Source organism: Alexandromys fortis, unplaced genomic scaffold (assembly GCF_014885135.2).
Source record: "Alexandromys fortis isolate MF-2015 unplaced genomic scaffold, M_Fortis_MF-2015_v1.1 scaffold_146, whole genome shotgun sequence".
NCBI classification, from domain to species: domain Eukaryota; kingdom Metazoa; phylum Chordata; class Mammalia; order Rodentia; family Cricetidae; genus Alexandromys; species Alexandromys fortis.
This window is the reverse complement of record NW_026068042.1, coordinates 1,485,841-1,505,674: the sequence shown is the minus strand read 5'-3', so window position 1 is coordinate 1,505,674 and position 19,834 is coordinate 1,485,841. Positions and strand designations below refer to the sequence as shown.

The 19,834-nt window shown below is 47.0% G+C and overlaps 2 protein-coding genes across 3 annotated transcripts in view; one reads left to right on the top strand and one right to left on the bottom strand.

Annotated features, from left to right (window-relative positions):
- Positions 1–122: 122 nt before the first annotated feature.
- Positions 123–10,448, top strand: Cox6a2 (cytochrome c oxidase subunit 6A2). Its single transcript, XM_050166070.1, has 4 exons — positions 123–239; positions 9,683–9,849; positions 10,038–10,174; positions 10,260–10,448. The coding sequence occupies exons 2-4, from the start codon at positions 9,777–9,779 to the stop codon at positions 10,341–10,343; spliced, it is 294 nt and encodes a 97-aa protein (XP_050022027.1). The 5' UTR covers positions 123–239; positions 9,683–9,776; the 3' UTR covers positions 10,344–10,448.
- A 117-nt stretch (positions 10,449–10,565) lies between these two features.
- The window catches only part of LOC126515949 (integrin alpha-D-like), a 68,699-nt gene continuing 59,430 nt past the window's right edge, over positions 10,566–19,834 (bottom strand). Inside the window, exons 21-30 of one of the 2 annotated variants that reach the window (XM_050166019.1) lie at positions 17,002–17,115; positions 16,810–16,889; positions 16,621–16,704; positions 12,987–13,065; positions 12,754–12,861; positions 12,586–12,663; positions 12,305–12,418; positions 12,064–12,165; positions 11,518–11,628; positions 10,566–11,000 (exon numbers count right to left, since the gene is read on the bottom strand). In XM_050166019.1, coding sequence (XP_050021976.1) covers positions 10,887–11,000; positions 11,518–11,628; positions 12,064–12,165; positions 12,305–12,418; positions 12,586–12,663; positions 12,754–12,861; positions 12,987–13,065; positions 16,621–16,704; positions 16,810–16,889; positions 17,002–17,115 — 984 coding nt within the window. In that variant the 3' untranslated portion in view covers positions 10,566–10,886. The remainder of the gene's footprint in view (positions 11,001–11,517; positions 11,629–12,063; positions 12,166–12,304; positions 12,419–12,585; positions 12,664–12,753; positions 12,862–12,986; positions 13,066–16,620; positions 16,705–16,809; positions 16,890–17,001; positions 17,116–19,834) is intronic. The other variant, XM_050166016.1, reaches the window with a different exon arrangement.

Here is a 19,834-nt window from a genome sequence, read left to right as displayed (position 1 = left end):
AGATAAAGGCTGTATAGAAAACAGACTGTAATCTAGAGGAAAGATAAGGAAATCCTGGGCTAATAAGAAGGAATGGCTGTGGTGGCACAGTAAGAGTGAGGCGCTAAGGCGGAGAAGGGAAATAGCAAGCATTAACATTAGCAAAGTACGATTCGCAACCTTACTTAGGAAATTAACACTAGGTTGCACCAGAGGAAGAAAACAGAGTACTCATGCCTCCGATCTGAGACCACAGAGCTGTAAGTGGACGGCTGCTTTTCTAAATCTGCTGTGTGTTCCTCCTTCTTCTAGAAAAGAGCACAGCCAGCCAGTTCTGCTTGCTAAATATAAAACTGCTGTAACTAGAAACCTGCACATTTCCGCTGCTGTAAAACTTGCTTAGCGCTGAGAAAAACCTCCCTTGGGTGGGATAAAAAGATCTCCCTAGGATGGTAAAATGCCACATAGACAAGATTATGGCAATGTCTAATCCTGTATATATTTTATAAAATATTTCTGGTTGGGCTGGGCCCCTTTAACAATAGGAGAGGCTACGGCTGTGCACTGATTAAAGAACTGGCTTATCTCTGAGCCCTGAGAATTGTCTCCCCCTTAACAAATGGAGACCCCAGCAAGAGTTTCTCCATGTCAGCCCTTTGTGTCGCTGCTCCCCAGTCTCAGAAAATGAAATGAGAGCTACCTGACAGCATGTTTGGAACTTCCTCTGAATGGCTCGCTGACTCCCAGAATGGCTAACTTCTACCCTATACGCTCTTGGAGAAAAAGACAAACTCACAGGGAGTCTGCAGGATTAGGTAGGGTGTCAGGACTGGACCCCAAGTCTCAGTACAGCCCACCCCACAGAGGTGGAAAAGGACACTGGCCACATCCTCTAGGGAGTGGAAAGACAACTGGGAAAGGGCTTTCACAGGACTGCCCACCAAGGAGACATTAGACCATTAGGAGGCTTTCTTAGGAAGGTCACTGCCAAGTGACATACTTTTCCCAGGGGGATACCAAAAGGGACTGGTATCAGCTCAGGACAGTCCAAGACCAAGTTCTCAACACAAAGATTTACTTGCTCCAGAGGGACAGAAGGAAGGGATAAGGGACAAAGACAGGATATAGAGGACAAGGGAGAAGGGGAAGGGAACGAGGGAAGCGGGGCAGGGGTATTTGTCCCAGAGGGATAAAGGTCTGTTCTTGGATAGAGAGGAGACAGACATGGCCCAAGGAAAATGGTGGTTGATCAACGTAAAAGGGGAACCCAGAGTTAGGATGAGATGTTTAATTTTCTAATTAGACATGTTAATTAGGGAAGCCAAAATGGGGGCATTGTTTGCCAGACTTCAGTACTCTGATAGCTAGACTTTGGTAGTCAGCCTCAGGAGGAGGAAGTAGCCAGCTAAGAGAATAGACTAGTTTTAGGAATGTAACATAACGGTTTTTAGCAAACAGAGGGGATTGGAGAGAAGGGTAAGGCCTGACAGAGCCCTGTCTGCTATGCTCTGGCTGGGAGTCCCTTCAGATACGGATAAACATCTATCCATCCCAGATAGAGACAGAGTAAGGTCACCTGTCTTGGTTACTTTTCCATTACGGTGACACAACGCTATCACCAGAGCAATTTAGGACAGAAAGCATTTAATTTGGGGGTCACAGTTACACAGGTTAGGCTCCACAGCCATCACGTGTGAGGTCAAGGCGGCAGGCAGGCAGGCAGGCATGGTGCAGGAGCCTTAGCTGAGAGTTCAGGTACAAGGCAGAGAGAATGGCACCGCCTTTGAAACTTCAGAGCACACCTGCGCAGACACGCCTCCTCCAACAAGGCCACACCTCCTAATTTTCCCACAGTTCCGCCAACTGGGGCCCAAGTGTTCAAATCTGTGAACCTGTAGGGGCCACTCTCACGCCACCAAAGTCTAGCCCGGTGAACCAATGCACTTCATGGGAATGTGGGGGAGGGGTTACTTAGAGAAGCACAAAAGATTGAAAGACAGCGGCATCACCACTGTGCACAGGCTACAAGCACAACAGGTTGCTGAGTGTTCTTGCTGTCTGAGCCACCTCCAGGCAGTTCAGCAGGTCCCTGCTTCTTCCCCGCAGCTGGGCTTGTCTAAGAGAGACTCTTGACAGTCGTTACTGCTTACTCTGGGGAGGGATGGGCAGCAAAACTAATCAGTTTTAGGGATTTCTTAAAGCTATTTATAATTGTTTGCCTCCTGTTTTAAAGAGCTTCCCTGCAGTATTTTGCCTCCCCTTAGAACAACGGTTCTCAACCCATGGGTAGCGACCCCTTTACTCTTTCGTGGGGCCACCTAAGACTGTTGGAAAACACAGATATTTACATTACAGTTCATAACAGCAGCAAAATTACAGTTGTGAAGAAGCAAAGGAAATAATTTTACGGCTGGGGGTCACCACAACATGAGGAACTGTATTAAAGGGTCATCACGTTAGGAAGGCTGAGACCACTGCCTACAACATCCTGCTGTTTTACCTCCCAGTGAGTGCCCTGTCTGACGAATTCTTGTCTCCCTCCGAAATGGAAGGCTTCAATCTCAGAAGAAGCTCATACCCAACAGTCAGCAACCTCCTGAACGCAGTCCCTCTTCCTTGCTGAGGAACTCCAGAAATCCTGCCCAGAACAAGATGGTTCTGGTCCATCTGGTTGTTGATCCCCGGTGTACCGCCATAGAATTTCTCTGGGCTGTGGCACCATGCAGGGCTTCCATGATTTGCCAAAGACTAGAGATGTGAACCGCACTAGACCCTGAATGTAAACACGAACTGGGCTCTTTCTGCTGGAGAGTTTCCCCTCTTGAAACCCCTTAGTTCCATGCATGCTGCCTCTGCCTCTGCCCCACCGAGCCTGGATACGCTTGCTGGTTCTGCAATAGCCTGATACCATCATTTTCTGAGTTGCCTTTGGTACCTGGTTTTTATGGCTTTATGTTGAATGTTCTCCTGTTACAGGTACTTATGATGTTAAAAGGAGGGCAAAGGGGTGTTTAAAGGGAAATTTTGAGTTTTTCAGGTTCACTGAGCATCTGCAGTCACACAGAATTGATTATAGTTCTAGGTTTTCAAGTAGTTAGTCACCCCAAATCCAGTCAAGGAATGTCTTGACATTAATAAAAACAGATACCTTTGTCAGTTTGATCCTGTTTGATCACGAATGCAAGCTTCCTCACACCTACAATCTTATTAATTTACAGATATCAGAGGGTGACCCTTTAAAATGTTTTTCTTATAGTTTACTCAAAGAAAAATGCTGTCTATCTCATGGGAGTCCCCATCAGGCCCAGCAGATAAGACACAGTTGAACACAGTTCTACACAGAATAAAAGGAAGACAGATGCTTTGGATCCATATAGCTGTCACTAGACTCAACAGTGAGTTTGCTATCCATTATAAACCGCTGGGCTCAGTTTTATTTTAAAATGCCTTTAGGGCATAGATGATGTTGGTAAATTGCTGTATGCTGTTTAAGATTGCTGAAAAACTGCTCTGGAAATAGGATCTGACCCGCCCACTTTATATCCAAAGACTTTTGTCTCAGTTTCCTTACAGGTGATATTAGGCGGGCTAATGCAAGCTGTAATACTTCCTACCGCATCACAAAAATAAAACACACACACACACACACAAAAAGTTTAGTCTCACACATTAAAATCTCATGTTTTCACTTTTCAAGCTAGCAAAAATAAATGTTTTATAAGTCCAAAAAAAAGTTAAAATGCTTCAAAAGATATAACTATGAGGTTATATCTTTAATAAAAGTAATTAAAATAGTTTAGATAAAAGTGAATCATATATAGATACAATATATAAGCTTTGTCCTAAAAGTAAAAATTTAACAATGGACGAAACCATGACAACGTAAAGCCAAGTCATAAAAGGTCTGAATATATAATTATATAAGTAATATAGGGTTTATGAGGAATGGGACATGATGTGTTTACTGACTGAGGTTTTTAATGTTCCTAAGGTTATAACGATCCATTCATGACAGCAAAAACTTTCTTAAAGGGTGTGTCTGATCTCTCACGTCTTTGTTAAACTTTACCATTTGGGAAAACCAAGTCACAATAGCTCTAGTAATGACTCATTGCACACAGCTTCATTTTTATGATTGTCTACTGATGAAAACCAATCTGGCCCTCTCTAGAATCTGAATTATATCCTTTATGATGAAAATGAGCTTGCATGATATAAAAGATAATGTTAGATGTTTACATTCCAGGAAATCTCACTTTAGACATGAGGATTCAAAAAAAAGAAAAAAAAAGCCAGTTTTGGGGGAAGCAAATGCTAGAAAGGAATAAAGTCACCTTTTGGATTCTGAATATAATGGGAAATGGAAATCACTTTAAGAGTTTCTGAAATGGTTTTTACTATGGAAAGTAATATCATAAAATGTATATAATTAAAGAAAAACACATACTTCCTGAACTAGGAAATGGTTTTAGATTTTATAAAGGCACACTATTAAAGAATCATCAAAATGAGGTTCCAAGTTTCTCTGTGCCTTGTATTTATCGCATGAAGTTTATTTTGGTTCTAAAAAGAACTTCAATCCAAAATTTGTTATTTATTAAGGCTCAAAATCTTAACAAAGATAAATTATCCCAGTGGATAAAATCCTAATCTTCTGTGAGTTTCTAGTTTATTATTAATTTTTAAGACAAAAGTAATTTAAATTTGAATTAACTAATCCAATCATCTCATAAGTGATGAAACGTTTTTACTGTGCCTACAATATGTTTGTAGCCATTCAAATATAAACGTAACTTATTTACAGAGACAAGGCTGGAGGCAGAGACCAATGGACATATCACATCATACAGAGGCTAACGACAACTCCATTATTCAGTCTGCTGTATGTTGTGAAAATGTCAGGGCAGAGCTTTCCAAGCAGAGCAAGTTTGAAACCAAGCTTGAAGTTTGCTAATCTGAAATAGTATTTAAAATCAAGAGTATTTTAGCAAGAGGAAATTATAAAAATAAGACCTAGTTATGGTGGATTGAATAAAATGGGTTAGATTTACAGTATGTGAACTCTGTAAGTGTAGTTGCTTGGCAGATTCGCATGGCAGGGCAGCCCCAGGCTCAAGTAGTTCCCTCTCCTTTTGGATAGGACACAGACCACATCAGAGAAAGCTGCACGCTAGCCTCAATATAAGATAGGGACACATAGAGAAATAAGACTTTCCAGAGTCATCTGCTCCTGACGGTGCCTATGAAGCCTGGACCAGAGAAATCTCCTACCTGAAGGGAGGATGGATTACTACTAGTGTCTCACATGATCGGCAGATTCTCTTGCACAGTGGGGAGTCTTGGAGCCCGTACCCTCACATGCCAAATATCTCAAGCAATGGAGAATCAAATATCTATTTGTTTCCTCAACTGACACATTGTGATGCTATAAACAGGGGGACCTTGTGCCTAAGCCTACCGCCTCGCTGGCTTGGGGCCTGCATGCTAGTTAGCACGTCCGTTAACTTGGCATTCAGTTCTCTTAGCAAGGATAATCCCAGGACCGAGAGGTCAATACCTGATTTTATGAGGACTCTCCAGGGCAGTGTCAAATACATACAATGAAGATGTTCTGCCGTAGAACCAGCAGACACAGCAGGCTGAGCTCTGGACACTCATTAAAGACTAAACTGCAGGTGTCTTCCCATGGATCCACCAGGCCTGGGGAAAGGCAGCAACCCCAGCTGAGGAAGAGGAAACCTGGACCAACCCCTTTGTCACCATCCAGGGACAAAGGCAGGCTCATCAGCCCTCCTCCCCCTCAACCAGAAGCTGGTTGGTCAATGTATGGCAGAAATCTGAACAACTCCACAGCCCTGCTCCAGTGGCAAAACCAAAAGCCAGTGGCTCTGTGGTGGTTTTTCGAGACAGGGTTTCTCTGTGTATCTTTGGTAGTCCTGGAACTCACTCTGTAGACCAGGCTGGCCTCAGACTGACAGAGATCTGCCTGCCTCTGCCTCCAGAGTGCTGGGATTAAAGGCGTGTGCCACCATATCCGGCTCACATGGCAGAACAGGGGCATTTGGAAGAGTTGGTTACAGTGCCTTCTGCTTCCCTTGGACTCACAGTACTGTTGGCCTTAATGTTTCCTATAGGCCTAGCCACTATGCCTCCAAGGTGTGAAGCCTGGTAGGAAGGATCTTGTTAGCCCTGCTGTACCTGGGAATGACAGATATTCTGGGGAAATTATCTACCTTCTTTAATGATTTGTGCCTGGCTATACATCTCACCTGTCCCTGTATGTTAGATGTTCTCTAAATATGAAATAGAACAGGTTTCCTCTGCACCGTGTTTACTGATGGGGGAGAGTCTTCTGTTTTGTGTTAATTTCATTGGTTAAATAAAGAGGCTGCCTCAGCCCTTTAATAGGACAGAAAATTAGGTAGGTGGGGTAAACAGAACAGAATGCTGGGAGAAAGAAGCTGAGTCAAGGAGCTGCCGTGATTCTCCCACTCCAGACAGACGCAGGTTAAGGTCTTCCCTGGTAAGCCACCTCGTGGGCTACACACATTATTAGAAATAGGCTAGTCCAGGTGCGAGAGTTAGCCAAGAAGAGGTTAGATATAATGGGCCAAGCAGTGTTTAAAAGAATACAGTGTCCGTGTAATTATTTCGGGGCATACGCTAGAGCTAGCTGGCGGCCGGGAGCTGGGGCGGCAGGGAAGCGGCCCGCAGCTCCTCACAACAGTTTACCCTTTCTTCTGAGTCTGATTTCCCCAATAACGTGTGGTGACTTGGACAGGAACTCAAACACCTTCCTGCTAACAATACCATGTAGTGTCCTAGGGAACAGGCATGAGAAAGATTGGTGTGAGCCACAGCTCCACGGACCTCACCACCACCACTTGGCAAATGTCTAACAAATGGCTGGGATGCTGCTCCATGGGGTTTAGCAGTTGGTGAGTTTGTTCTGGTCTCTGCCTGAAGCAAAGAACAAAGGAGGCTTCCAGGAATAGGAATCTGATGACCGGCACAAGAGAGAGCTCAGAGGCAGTGGTGGGTGCTGATGCTACGGTCTCCACACAGAAGCAGTTAAATTAAAACCAGTTGGATGTGGAAGCAAGCACCTCAAAATACAGCACCAAGGAGGACTTAACTTCCAGGCCAGACGGGGGTACTCAGGGAGAGCTTGTCTCAGAAGCCAAAGGAGGAAAAGAAAAGGTGAACCGGGGGTATGGTTTGCCTAGTATGCCCAGCCTCTAGGTTCAGTCCGGAGCAGCCCAAAAAATCAACAACATTGCACACAAGTAAAAATTTTCAGGTACTCGGGCAAGTGCACCACACGATGGCGACAGAGGACAGTAGTGACCTATGCGGGTTTTCAAGTCATAGCCAGCAAACCTCTGGGATTCTCCAGGCCTAGCCAGCAGGGATGAAGTTCTCAGCAAACCACTGAGTGGCTTCTTAGGAGAAAAGGAAGACCTAGAGTCTTTGTAAGTAAAAATGTCTCTCTTTCTGTTTTCTTCAGTAGCCATAGTGGTACAGAATAGGGAGGGGGTTACAGGAAACTGTACATACAGGGAGGTGAATTTAAAATCCCATGGCCACAGCAGTCCTAAACTCCAACAGGACAACAGTGACCCTCAGAAGAATCTGTTATAGTCCAGTAGAGTCACCAAGGAAGGTGAACTGAAGGAGGAACCTCAGCAAGTGGAAACCATTCAGTTTCTATTACATTTAATTGTGTATTTGTGGGAGAGGGGGGGCTTGAAGATATGCGGGAGTCTCTCCCACCTCGTGGGTCTTTGGGATCAAACTCAGGCTTGACAACAATCACCCTAACCTGCTGAGCCATCTCAGCAGCCCCAACTTTAAGTATGGGTGTAGAGACCTTTCCTGAATTTGTTCCTGACTCACTTCTGCAAACTGAGTTCAGATTAGATACATTACACTTTGTTCCAAGCTGGAGGCAGCCTGTGAAGACTGTAAATCTGAGCACAGTGTAATTCACACCTGTAATGCAGGAGGTCATGAGTCTGACCCCGGCCTAGCCTACAGAGAGAGCTTTGAGGAGCTAGCTCCTGCTACAGTGCTTGAAGAGGCTGTTTTCTTTCAGTCTTTCCTCCCTGTCTGCCTGAGATGGATCAGTGGGCAAAGGTGCTCGCTAAACACACTTGGTGACCTGTGCTTGGTTCCCAGAATCCACCTGAAGGTAGACAGAGAGAACAAACCCCACAACGTTGTCTGTCCTCTGAACTCCACACAGTGCTGTGTGACACACACTCAGTAATACAAAGTAAGACAAAGCAAAGACAATGGCTGAGCTCAGTGGAAATGAAGTGGATCCGTGTGGGCTCAGGACCCCCAAGACCACGTTCTCAGCACAAAGATTCATTTGCTCCAGAGGGACAGAGGGCAGGGAATAAGAGACAAAGACAAGAGACAGAGGATAAGGGAGGGAACTAGGGAGAGGAGGAGGGGTATTTGTACCCGATGGGGGAGACAAAGGATTGCCTCCGAATAGAGAGGAGACAGATGGGACACATAAGCAAATGGTGGTTTATAAAGGTAAAATGGGAAACCCCTTGTTAGGGTGATGCAGTTCATTTTAACTGGGTGTGTTAATTAGGTGAGCCAGAGGGGGTCTTTTGATTGCTGGACTTCAGTACTGGACTTCAATACTCTGATGATAGCTGGACCTTGGTAGTCAGCCTCAGGAGGAGGAAGTAGCCAAATAAGAAGATAGACCTTGGTGGCCAGCTTTAGGAATGTAATCTAAGGGTTTTTAACAAGGCAGAGAGAATGAGGGAAAGGCAAGGCCTGTCAGAGCTGTGCTCACCATTCCAGAGCTGGCTAGAGTCCTCTCAGGAAGCACATTTAATTAGCATGCACTCAGTCCTGGGATTCAATTCCCCACACTGATAAATATTTTTTAATGGGCACTTCATTAATTTTATGTACATTGCACGCCTAGTCTGTACTAGCCCATGAGAACAGTAAAATCATTCCCCACTACTATGGAAATAGTGTATTTCTATTTATTTAGAGTCTAGTGTAGCCTGGTATGCTACACTGGGCTAGCTTTGACCTTGGTATGTAGTCTAGGATGGCCTTGAGCTCCTGATCCTCTTGCCTCCACATCCCACATTCTGGCATTAAAGATCTGTGCCACTACACTGGGTTTGCAGTAGCCCTGGGGACAGAACATGGGGCATTGTGGGTACTGGGCAGGCAGACACTCCAGGTGTTCTACCAACTAAGCTACATTCTCATTGCCCTTCTACCGCCCATTTGTGCTGTTGTTGTCTTCAAGACAGGGTTTCTCTGTGTAGCCCTGGCTGTCCTGGAACTCACTCTGTAGACCCGGCTGGCCTCGAACTCAGAGATCCTCCTGCCTCTGCCTCCTGAGTGCTGGGGTTAAAGGTGACACCACCACCGGCCATCTTTTATTTCGTTTTTAAAGACAGGGTCTTGTGTAGCTCAAACTGCTATGCTTGGACTCACTAAGCAGACAAAGGTGGCCTTAAACTCTGCTCCTCCTGCCTGTGCAGCTCAAGCGGTGGGGTGACAGGCCTGGCTCACCAAGCTAGGCACAGCTTTCACTTGAAATGTTCTCTTGGCAACATGAAAGACACACATTGTGTCAGCTGCCTGGAGAGGCTCTCCTGCCAGTCAAGCCCCGCTTTAGATAGCGAAGGCCCCTAAAAATAGCCCTCTGTTCCAGCTCAACAGGTGATTGGCTCAGAGAGGGGAGGGCAGCCTCCAGGCTGTCTGAAGGGGAGAGGAAAGGGCAGTGTCATTCCGGCGTCTCCTCAGCAATGGCTCTGCCTCTTAAGGTCCTGAGTCGGGGCCTGGCCAGTGCAGCCAAAGGAGACCATGGCGGGGCTGGAGGTAAGCGGGGCTAGGCCTGACTGTGACTTAGTAGCCTAAGCCATCTGTTCTCTTGTCCCTCCTCTTTTCCGCTCCCCTCCTGGCTACCCTCCACCGATCGACCTGATCCACGGATCCACCGGCACTGGCCTTCCAGGCCTCTAGGCCCAGGGATAGCCTCTCTCCGACCCTCTCCTTTGTCCCCGCAGCCAACACCTGGCGCCTCCTGACCTTTGTGCTAGCCCTGCCCGGCGTGGCGCTCTGTTCCCTCAACTGCTGGATGCACGCTGGCCACCATGAGCGCCCAGAGTTCATCCCTTACCACCACCTCCGCATCCGCACCAAGGTACAGCCAGAGCCTGAGGGAGGGCGGGCGGGGGAATGAGTCCCAGGGGAGGGATTGTAGCGATCTGTCTGCCTTCTCTCTACAGCCCTTCTGCTGGGGGGATGGCAACCACACGCTCTTCCACAACCCCCGCGTCAATCCTTTGCCCACCGGCTATGAGGACTCTTGAAGCAGACAGACTCTTTTGAGGTCTCCAAACTGACCTGTGTTCTGGCTGCGAGAGCCCCTGAAGTTGCAGGGGACAGTCCCAAGGGCAATAAAGGTGTGGAACTTTTGTGTCCTCTGGCTCTTTGGGAACAGCATGGCAGACGGGGCGGGGCAGACTCCAGAAGGGCAGGGCAGCTGGGGTCAAGCTCTTCCATACAAGGAAAATGTGAAATTTCCTCCTCCATTTTCACTTTATTTAAAACAACAACATTTTATCCAAGTGATGCATTGTATGGTAAGCCTATTCGCCTCACTCTGTGTTGTGGTTGTAAGTCTTGTCCATAGTATAAGTTTTGTCCTATACTTGCTCCTGCCCCTGGATCAGCACTGAAGGCTAATACATGGGCAAAAGCATTAAAAACTCCCAGCTCACGAAGTGTGGCATCACCCCTGGGAAGTTGCCCAGGCTAGCCCTGAGCCAGAGAGTGCTTGTACCCATGCCAGTCAATTCATAGGCAGAAACAAGACCAACTCCTCCTGGTAGAGATCCTGGGAAGACAGATTCCTAGGACGGAAGCAGATGTGGGGTCTCACAGCTGTTATCGGCCTCACCGGCTGGCGCAGGAGCCCCAGGCTTGCCATCCAGCATTTCTTTGTACCGCCGTTTGAAGAAGCCAAGCTATGAAATGTGGTAAGCCAGAAAAAAATGGGTAAGAGGGCAGGGAAGAAAGTTGAGAAGAAGTTGAAGAGAACTAAACTCCTAGCCGTGTCCCGGAACATGCATGCGAACAGCTGTGTTCCAGAACATGCATGTGAACAGCCGTGTCCCGGAACATGCATGTGAACAGCTGTCCCGTATTGAGATTGTGTGCCAAGCAGGTGTTAGACACATAACTACAGGAGAAAAGCACAGATTAACCGTCAGGCAGATTTACATGCATACCGTGGCATTGCTGTCACTTCAGCCAATCTGTGATGTAAGTCTTGCTGTTATTCCAAAAATGAGAAGCAAAAAAAGAGGCCCCCAAACGAGAAGCAACTTGCCTAAAATTAAACTGTAAGTGACAGAGATGGAATGTGTTCCCAAGCCTGCCCCACAACCATGATCCGAGTGTTCACTATCGTGTCTCGTGCACGGCAGAGCTGGTGTTGCACACTGGGAGTGTTAGGAGAATGATTGGAAAACGACACCTCACCTTGTAGAGTGCAGCTGTGATGAGAGCCAGCACCAGCAGGCCGCCTGCCGAGCTGCCCACGATGAGAGAGATGGGCTCATAGACCTCAAATTCTTCCAGTACTGTCTCTACCTGATTTGAAGACCAAAGAGGGCTCTCTCTCTCCCTTTCTCTCCCTCCCTTCCTCTGTCCTCCCTCTCTCTTTCTCTCTCTCTCTCTCTCTCTCTCTCTCTCTCTCTCTCTCTCTCTCTCACACACACACACACACACACACACACATATATACATTAACACACACTCACACACACTCATTGACACATACTCTCATGTGTGTGTGCGCACACACATGCACACACGTGCACACATCAGGCTCCTAGTCTTTAATATTCCCCCTTCCTTGCTCATCCCCTATTCCAGGCACTGAATTACAGAAGCTCTTGTACACTGAGTGTCTAAGGCCCTTCACTCGTCCTCCCTCCAGGCTGGCAAGGCCCCCAGCCAGCACTGCAGACTGAGCGTTAGGAGCCCTCTCGCCAGCCTGGCCACCTCCTGCCACACAGCCACTACCTGGGCTCTCAGAAACGCCTCCTGTCCTGGCAGCTGGGAATACACAGATGTGTCGAATGTGATCTCAGCCACGCTCAGGACCACCACCTTTTTCTGCAATGTCTGCAAAAGAGAGGGTGGGGCAGAGCTGGGAGTTGGACCTGGGAGGAGCTCAGGGGTCAAGAACCGCCCTGACCCAAGGATGCTCCAGAGCCATCAGGCACGCATCAGAGCATCAGGACCTCTGCTCCTGGCCACGCACCTGGCTGACCCAGCCTAAGCTGAGGTTGCCCTTCAGAATGAAGTCAAGCTCGTCCTGGATGCCCAAGGAGGGGATGTCACAGCGGAAGTGCAGGCAGTCAGCAATGGAGCAGTCCTGGAGAAGTGGGGGGAATAAAGCTGAGAAAGGTGTTTATTAGAGAGAGGAAAGGAGGGGCTGAAGGCTGCCCAGCATGGGGTAGAGGATCTAACACCACAGACAGACCACAGGGCTCTGACTCATCAGTGCATCCCTGTGTCCCCCAGGGCATGGGCTTTTCTCACCAGCACAGAACGCCTTTGAATCTGGGTCAGAAAGTCAGAATGCTGAGGGGGTTCCTTCTGGGATGCACAGGAGACACCCTGGGGGTGGGGGTGAGGACATTTTCCTGATAAGAGCATGGTGTTGTTACAGAAAGTGATTCTGGGGAGAGAGAAACTTCAGGCTGGTACCTGTGTTGAGGTGGTAACAGCCACATCCCACACAGCCACACCGTTCAGTAGTATGGGAACCCAGAAGTGTACGCTGATGGCCAGCTTCCACGAACCCAAGTTATTCACCTGTGGGAAAGGGAGTTCTGATGTTAGCAAGATCCCTAGAACACCCCCATTTATTTCTTACCCATAGCTCTCCTGTCCCCCCGCCCTCCAGCTGAGATCGACATGCAAAGCTTCTAGCTTCTCACACGATAGCGATGTCCGGCCTCTTTCCTTCTCTCCCCATCGAAAGAAGAAAAGTTGAAATGCTTTGTGGAATCTTCTTGCCTAGAGAAAATGGCACGTTGGTGAAAAACCACTCTGACGCCATCTCCACTTGAGCCGTAGCTTGCTGCAGAGTGCTGGGCCCGGCAGATGACGCAGGAAAATAACACCGGTCCCCGCGTGCATTTACAGCTTTAGTGCCCACGCCACTCCTCTCCCTACAGTGTTCTTTGCCAGGCACACAGAATTACCAGCTCTTCCCTTGGCGCCCTGGCTTCTTCACACCACCATGGATTTGTTTCAGCTCTTTCTTTGGCATGAAATGTTCTTAGTCGAGTTCTAGGAATTTTCACTTTCAGACCCGACTTCAACGTTTCCCAGTGGAGAGAAAGCATTTATATGCTCCCTCCAGCTGATAGGGTCTAGTAGGTAGGGAGTAGCCTCAGGAACTACTAGAAAGTCTTCTGCCAGAATCAATAAGCCTATGGGGGATCTAGGAAGTGAAGGCTGGATTACTTGGAACAAATGGAGTAAACCCTGTCTCTGGTGGCAGTAATGAGTAGATACAGTCATGTTGGCGCAAGTTAGCCCACGTGAAAAGGAACGGCCCAGGGGCTCAAGTCAAGAAGGCCCCTATACGCTGACAGGGGTTTCAGTCTACTGGTTCCTAGTTTTTGTATTTCCGAGACAGGCCTCAAACTGCATCCCAGACCAGCCTTAGATTTGCAGTGAGCTTCCTGCCCCTGCCTTCCAAAATGCAAGGATTACAGCTGCAAGCCAACACAACAGCTGCAAGCTTATCCACGGCTTTCAGGTTACAGAAGAGAAAAGGGAGGGCCAGGCAAGGAGCAGAAGGAGGGAGAGAGAGGAATGGAGGCTATTAAATACAGTACTCATGTATGAAATTATTAAAAATAAAAATTTGAAAAAGTAAAGAACACATATTTGCTTTTGGAAAAAACAAGTGTTATGGTATACCAATGCTCAGATAAAGAAAAGCATCATCACACACAAATGTTTTCCAGGGTATTTGGATTGTGTTCATGATTTCATTAGTTAAGTTATGATTCCCACCTTCTCAATGCTGGGTGTCTCAGATCCCAATACCATAAAGCAGGCTGGGCAGATGGTGCCCATCTATAGTCCCAGCAAGCAGGAGGCAGAGGCAGATGGATCTCTGTGAGTCTGAGGCTAGCCTGATCTACATAGAGAGTTACAGAACAGTCAGGACCACATAGTGTGAGCCTGATTTTAAAAAGAAGGAAAAGGGGGAGAGGAGGAAGAGGAAGAAGAGAAAGAGGAAGGAGTCAACATGCTTCACCGCCACCCAGAAGCCAGATTACCTACCCAAAACCCCTGTGTACCCCAATAGTTTCCACACTATCAACGTGACCTTTGAGAGCACGTGGAGCAGCCTGAGGGTGTGCTCTGCAGCGGGGCACTTGCATCGTCTGCTCTGGGACACTTGCATTGCCTGCTCTGCACCTCAGGTTCAAGCCTTGGAACCGAGGCACTGGTGACAAACTGCATGAGTTCACAGCTCAGACACACCGCTTCCTACTCAACTTGAAACGCAAGTCATTTAACTTTACTAGAGTCCTGCCGGTTTTCTCTCCAATGAGGGTCATAGCAGCACCCAGCACGCATGCGCTCTCCATAGACACTGGGGTTTTTCTCTCCATATGCTAGCTGGGACTCCTCTGTGCTTCCTGAACCTCTTCTCTCTGGGCTCCCATTTCTTACTTTAAAATCTCTAGTTCTAAAGGTTTTCTCTTTGAAAAACATTGTTTTACGTTTATTTGTTTATCTGGGGAAGGGCGTGTGCCACCAGGCTCGTTTAGAGGTGAAAGGACAACACACAAAAGTCTGTTCTCTAACTCTACCGTGTGGGTCTCAGGCATCAGGCTCGGCAGCTTGTGACTTTACCCACTGAGTCACCTCCGGGCCTTAAACCTCTTTTCAGCTCTAAGAAAAGCACTCAGCCTTCCTCAGTCTTGAGAGGTGTGTAACAACATGTGCGCATGGGCACAAAGTTGCTCTGGCAGAAGCCTTGGGCTTGCCTGCTTACTTTGGACAATATAAGCAACCCTGCTATGAAGGTTGGCCTTGATGGGGATTGCATTGAATCTATAGATTGCCTTTGGTAGAATTGCCATTTTTACTATGTTGATCCTCCCAATCCAAGAGCAAGGGAGGTCCTTCCATTTTCTGGTGTCCTCTTCAATTTCTTTCTTCAAAGACTTAAAGTTCTTGTCAAGTAGATCTTTCACTTCCTTGGTCAGAGTTACCCCAAGATATTTTATGCTATTTGTGACTCATTAGGCCTCTGCTCTCTCGGATACCCAGCCCCCTTATCTTTCATCTGCCCTGCCTCCACCCTCTGACTATATTTAACACCACAGACTTCACCGATCATGTTTTTCACACAGCTCATAAAACTATAGTCACTTGACATTCATGAAGTTGATCCCATTCAAGATGTCAGCATTTTAAAAATATTTTGTTTACTTTTCTCTTGTTTATAAACAAAAACTCTTATAGTAACTGAAATAATAAAGTATATATTATCTGTTAAAAAAAAGAAATTTGGCCTTGTAGGAGACATTCCCTTGTAAATACAGGGGCAAGTTATTTAAACTCTTGAATTTTTTTTACTGGAGAAAAATAGGGAGCACAAGATGGTTGTCCAGAGGATTAAGTGGATATAATAATTTTTTAAAAAAAAAACTATATAACTCAGCGGGGCAGTGATGATGCACGCCTTTAATCCCAGCACTCAGGAGGCAGAGACAGGCGGTTCTCTGTGAGTCCAAAGCCAGCCTGGTCTACAAGAGCTAGTCTCAAGACAGGCGCCAAAGCTATAGAGAAACCTGTCTCGAAAAACCAAAAACCAAACCAAAACAAAAAACTATATAACTCTTCCCAAACCCCACAATAACAAAAAACGCTTAAAATATCCCCAGTATATTTAACTGTATGCTGTGTTGAGAGTGTTTTCTTAGGGATGGAAGAGAAAACTCATGCATGTCGGTCATGTCATTGACAAGGACACATTTGATCCTGACCCCCTCCAGTTCTCCTACACGCTTAGCAGCCACAGCGCCAAATCTGTTCCTTGATATTCTCACAGGCTTCCACACAGTCCGCGCTATCTGAAATATAGCCCCTTGCTTGCTTCTGCCTGCCCTGCCCCCTCACCTACACACCTTCAAACCCATCCATCACAGCAGCTTTGCCTTCTCTCTCCTGCCAGCTCTACCCTCCTCTGCCCTTGTCTCGCCTCTGTGTGGTGACAGACCTATCCTGTTAGGTCAAGTTCCCAGCACACAATCTAGTAGCTTCACATGGTGTGTTTGCATCTAGCACCAAGGAAAGCTTCGCGTGAAAGGAAGACTGAATACGGGAGGAAGAAGAGGGTAGCAGTGGTGAGGAGGTAAGCAAGCCCACCAGCAGGCCTGACTGTCTGAGAATTATACAGCTTTTCTGTTAGGATCCAGGCTCAGTCCACTATCATAAAATGGGCCGATTCAGACTCTCATTACAATGAGAACCCACTGAGTATGAAGTACCAGGCCCGGAGGAAGCAAAGGGCCAAGGCAAAGGCTGAGGATTTAGTACCTACGGATCACTGTATACACAGTGTATTTCACTGGGAGCTCTAGCTGGAAGGCAGTCGTGTTGGATTCAGGCTTATTATTCTCACTGGAGAAAAAGAGAGGAAGACACTTGTGAAGGAGTCCAGGAAAACAAGAGCCAGCTGGGGTGAGGGGCTGGAGGAGGAGAACAGCCTAGCTCTCCCGGGCTCACCTGCTGGCCTCCGCCCTCATCAGCAACCTGTCTCCCAGGAAGGCCTTGTAAGAGACATCAAACGTGATGATGAAGGTGCTCTGAGGGGAGAAAGAAAGGAAGACATGGAGAAGGTCGTGGGAAAGGAAGGGGAGGGAGTGTGTGGGGACAAGGAGGCCAGCGCTGAGGATGGGGGGGGCAGGTAGCACTGACCTTGGCGCCTTCACGGAAGATGGGGTGATTGATGCTACAGCTGCTGCTCCGCAGGCTCTCCTGGTCCGTGGACTCAGTCTCGCACACCAAGCGGAGTGGGCGCTGGTGAGGTTGCTTGTAGGAGAGCAGAGGAATTCACATTACCATATTGGTTATTTGTCTGTGGCTCTGACAGAACACGGTGGCCAAGGCAACGCCAATATAGAAGAGTCTACTTGGCTCACAGCTCCAGAGGGATAAGAGTCCGTCATGGCCGGGAGGTATGGCAGCCAGAGCAGAAAACTGAGAGCTCACACCCTCAACCACAGCGTGAAACAGAAAATATAAGCTTCAAGGGGCCTGAAGCTTTGACTCTTGACCCCAGCCCAGCAGTGATGCACTTCCTCCAGCAAGACCCTAAACCTCCCAGACATTGTGCCACCAATGAGGACCAAGTGATAAAATTCTTAAGACTGTGGGGACACTCTTCATCCAGACTGCCACAGTTATCTGACAGAAGATGGTGCTGTCATTGCTGAACAGTAGGGGAGGACGGGCTTTTCAATAAATGGTACCAAGAAAAATCATCTCATATTGAAAAATAAAAGTAGAGAGAGGAAAATGAAATGAGATCCCTGCCTCGTTTTATTAAATATTAAATAAGTTCTAGTTGTTTCAAAGACTTTTAAGTACAAAAGTAAAACTATAAAGACTTTAAAAGGGATTATAGCTTATCATAACCTTGGGGTGGGGAGCCTCATGCATGTTAGGTAAATTCTCTACCACTGAACTACAACCCTTCCCTAGGAAATACACTGTTTTCTTTTAAACATTAATGCTTTATTAGATCTCTCTCTTTCTCTCTCTCTCTCTCTCTCTCTCTCTCTCTCTCTCTCTCTCTCTCTCTCTCTCTGTGTGTGTGTGTGTGTGTGTGTNCTCTCTCTCTCTCTCTCTCTCTCTCTCTCTCTCTCTCTCTCGCTCTCTCTGTGTGTGTGTGTGTGTGTGTGTGTGTGTGTGTGTGTGTGACATCAGGGGACACTTTGCAGGAGCCCATCTCTTCTTCCATCTTGTCAGTCTTGGGGATTGAGCTCCAGCCATCAGTCTTGGTGTCAAGTATCCTTAACCACCTTTCTTGGCTGGGGATGTTGTATAGCTGTGTTAGGCTTGATTCCTAGAACCTCATGAACTGAGCATGGTGGCACATGACTGTAACACTTTAATTCAGATGTTCAAGGCCAGCCTGTGACCATGACACTTTGTCCTTACTGAGTTTGGTCTTGATTGGGATCAGACCTTGCTCAAGCTGGCCGTGACATCACCTCAGGGGTGGCAGGAAATGGGGAGACACCGAGTGGCTGTAGGCGGGTAGGCAGTGACCCTTGGTGTACAAGTCTGAGGGATGGTATAGACTTGGGGGGGGGGGGGACAAAGAGCAAAGGCCTGCCATCTATGGGTAGGTGGAAAGATAAACACACTCGGGCATTAGGATATGAGGAAGTATTTCTTAGACAAGATTCATACACTAAAAATACTAAGACTAGAGGAAAAGATTGATAACTCAATTGGATTGAATTAAGACATCCTTTATAGAGCTGGAAGACACAACGCAGAGACTGAAAGGGCAGCATATCACTCTACAGGACCATGGGAGTATGTGAAGAGCTCTTGCAAATCGGCGTTTGAGGCTGGGTCTCCCTAGCTAGTCCTTAATGGCCTAGAAATCACTACGTGTACCAGGATAGCCTAAAAATCACAGAGATCCTCCTGCCTCTGCACCACACGAGAGTTTTGGTATTAAAGGGTTATACCACATCCAGAGTTATTTTTTTATTTATTATTTATTTATGTCTCTTTTTTTGCTGATTTGTTTTTCTGTCTTTTGGGGTTTTTGAAACAGGGCTTTTCTGTGTAGCTTTGGTTGTCCTGGAAACTCACTGTGTAGATCAGGCTGGCCTCAAACTCACCTGTCTCTGCCTCTTGATTGCTGGGATTAAAGGTGTGTGCCACTATGCTGGCCAATTTTTAAAATGCAAGCAAGAACAGAAGAAAATATGTAGATAGACACGCCCCCCCAAAAAAAGACCCAAAGGACCACAAAATGTATGTAAAGTTGCACAATTTCTCTAGAATATTCCAAACAAAAACTGCAAGGAAATGTGTGACCATACTGACAGCTGAGAAGTCTGATAGTATCAAGAGCTGATAGGCAGGCACAGGGACCCTCGCATGCTACTCACAGAAGTGCAAATAGGCAAAAAAAAAAAAAAATACACTTCTGAAAATGTTCAATCTATAGAATTCCTATGTGGTATAAATCTCTCAAAATGTTATGATCATGCAGATAGCAGCTCAAGAACATTCATGGCTCAAATCAGGAAAGCCACCATCAGAAGCAGAGCGGTCCAACTGTGACAACCATGTAGAGTAAAACTGTTGCGCTGTTATGTTGTGCTAGGGTCTGAATGTGAAATGTTGCCACAGGCTCATCTGTCCGTATACTTTGTCCCCCTCGGTGGTGGTGCTGTTTTCTGGGGCGGGGGGAGATTGTAGAACTTTGGGGGTGCACAGCCTCGCCGGATGGTGCAGGCTACTCTGAATGGGCCTGGAGACATATAGAAGCCTGCTTGAACTTCTGCCTGCTGATGTATAGGCAACCCCCTTACGCTACAGAGGCCGTGCTGCAGCCACTGTGTCTCCGTCACCTTCTGTGATGGCTGCTAATCTAGTTATCAACTTGACTACATCTGGAACCACCTAAACGCCAGCTGATGGACTTATTAATTAATTTGATTATTTGAGGTGGGAAGACCCACCCTAAATCTGGGCCACATCTCTGGTGGCAGTCCACAGAAAA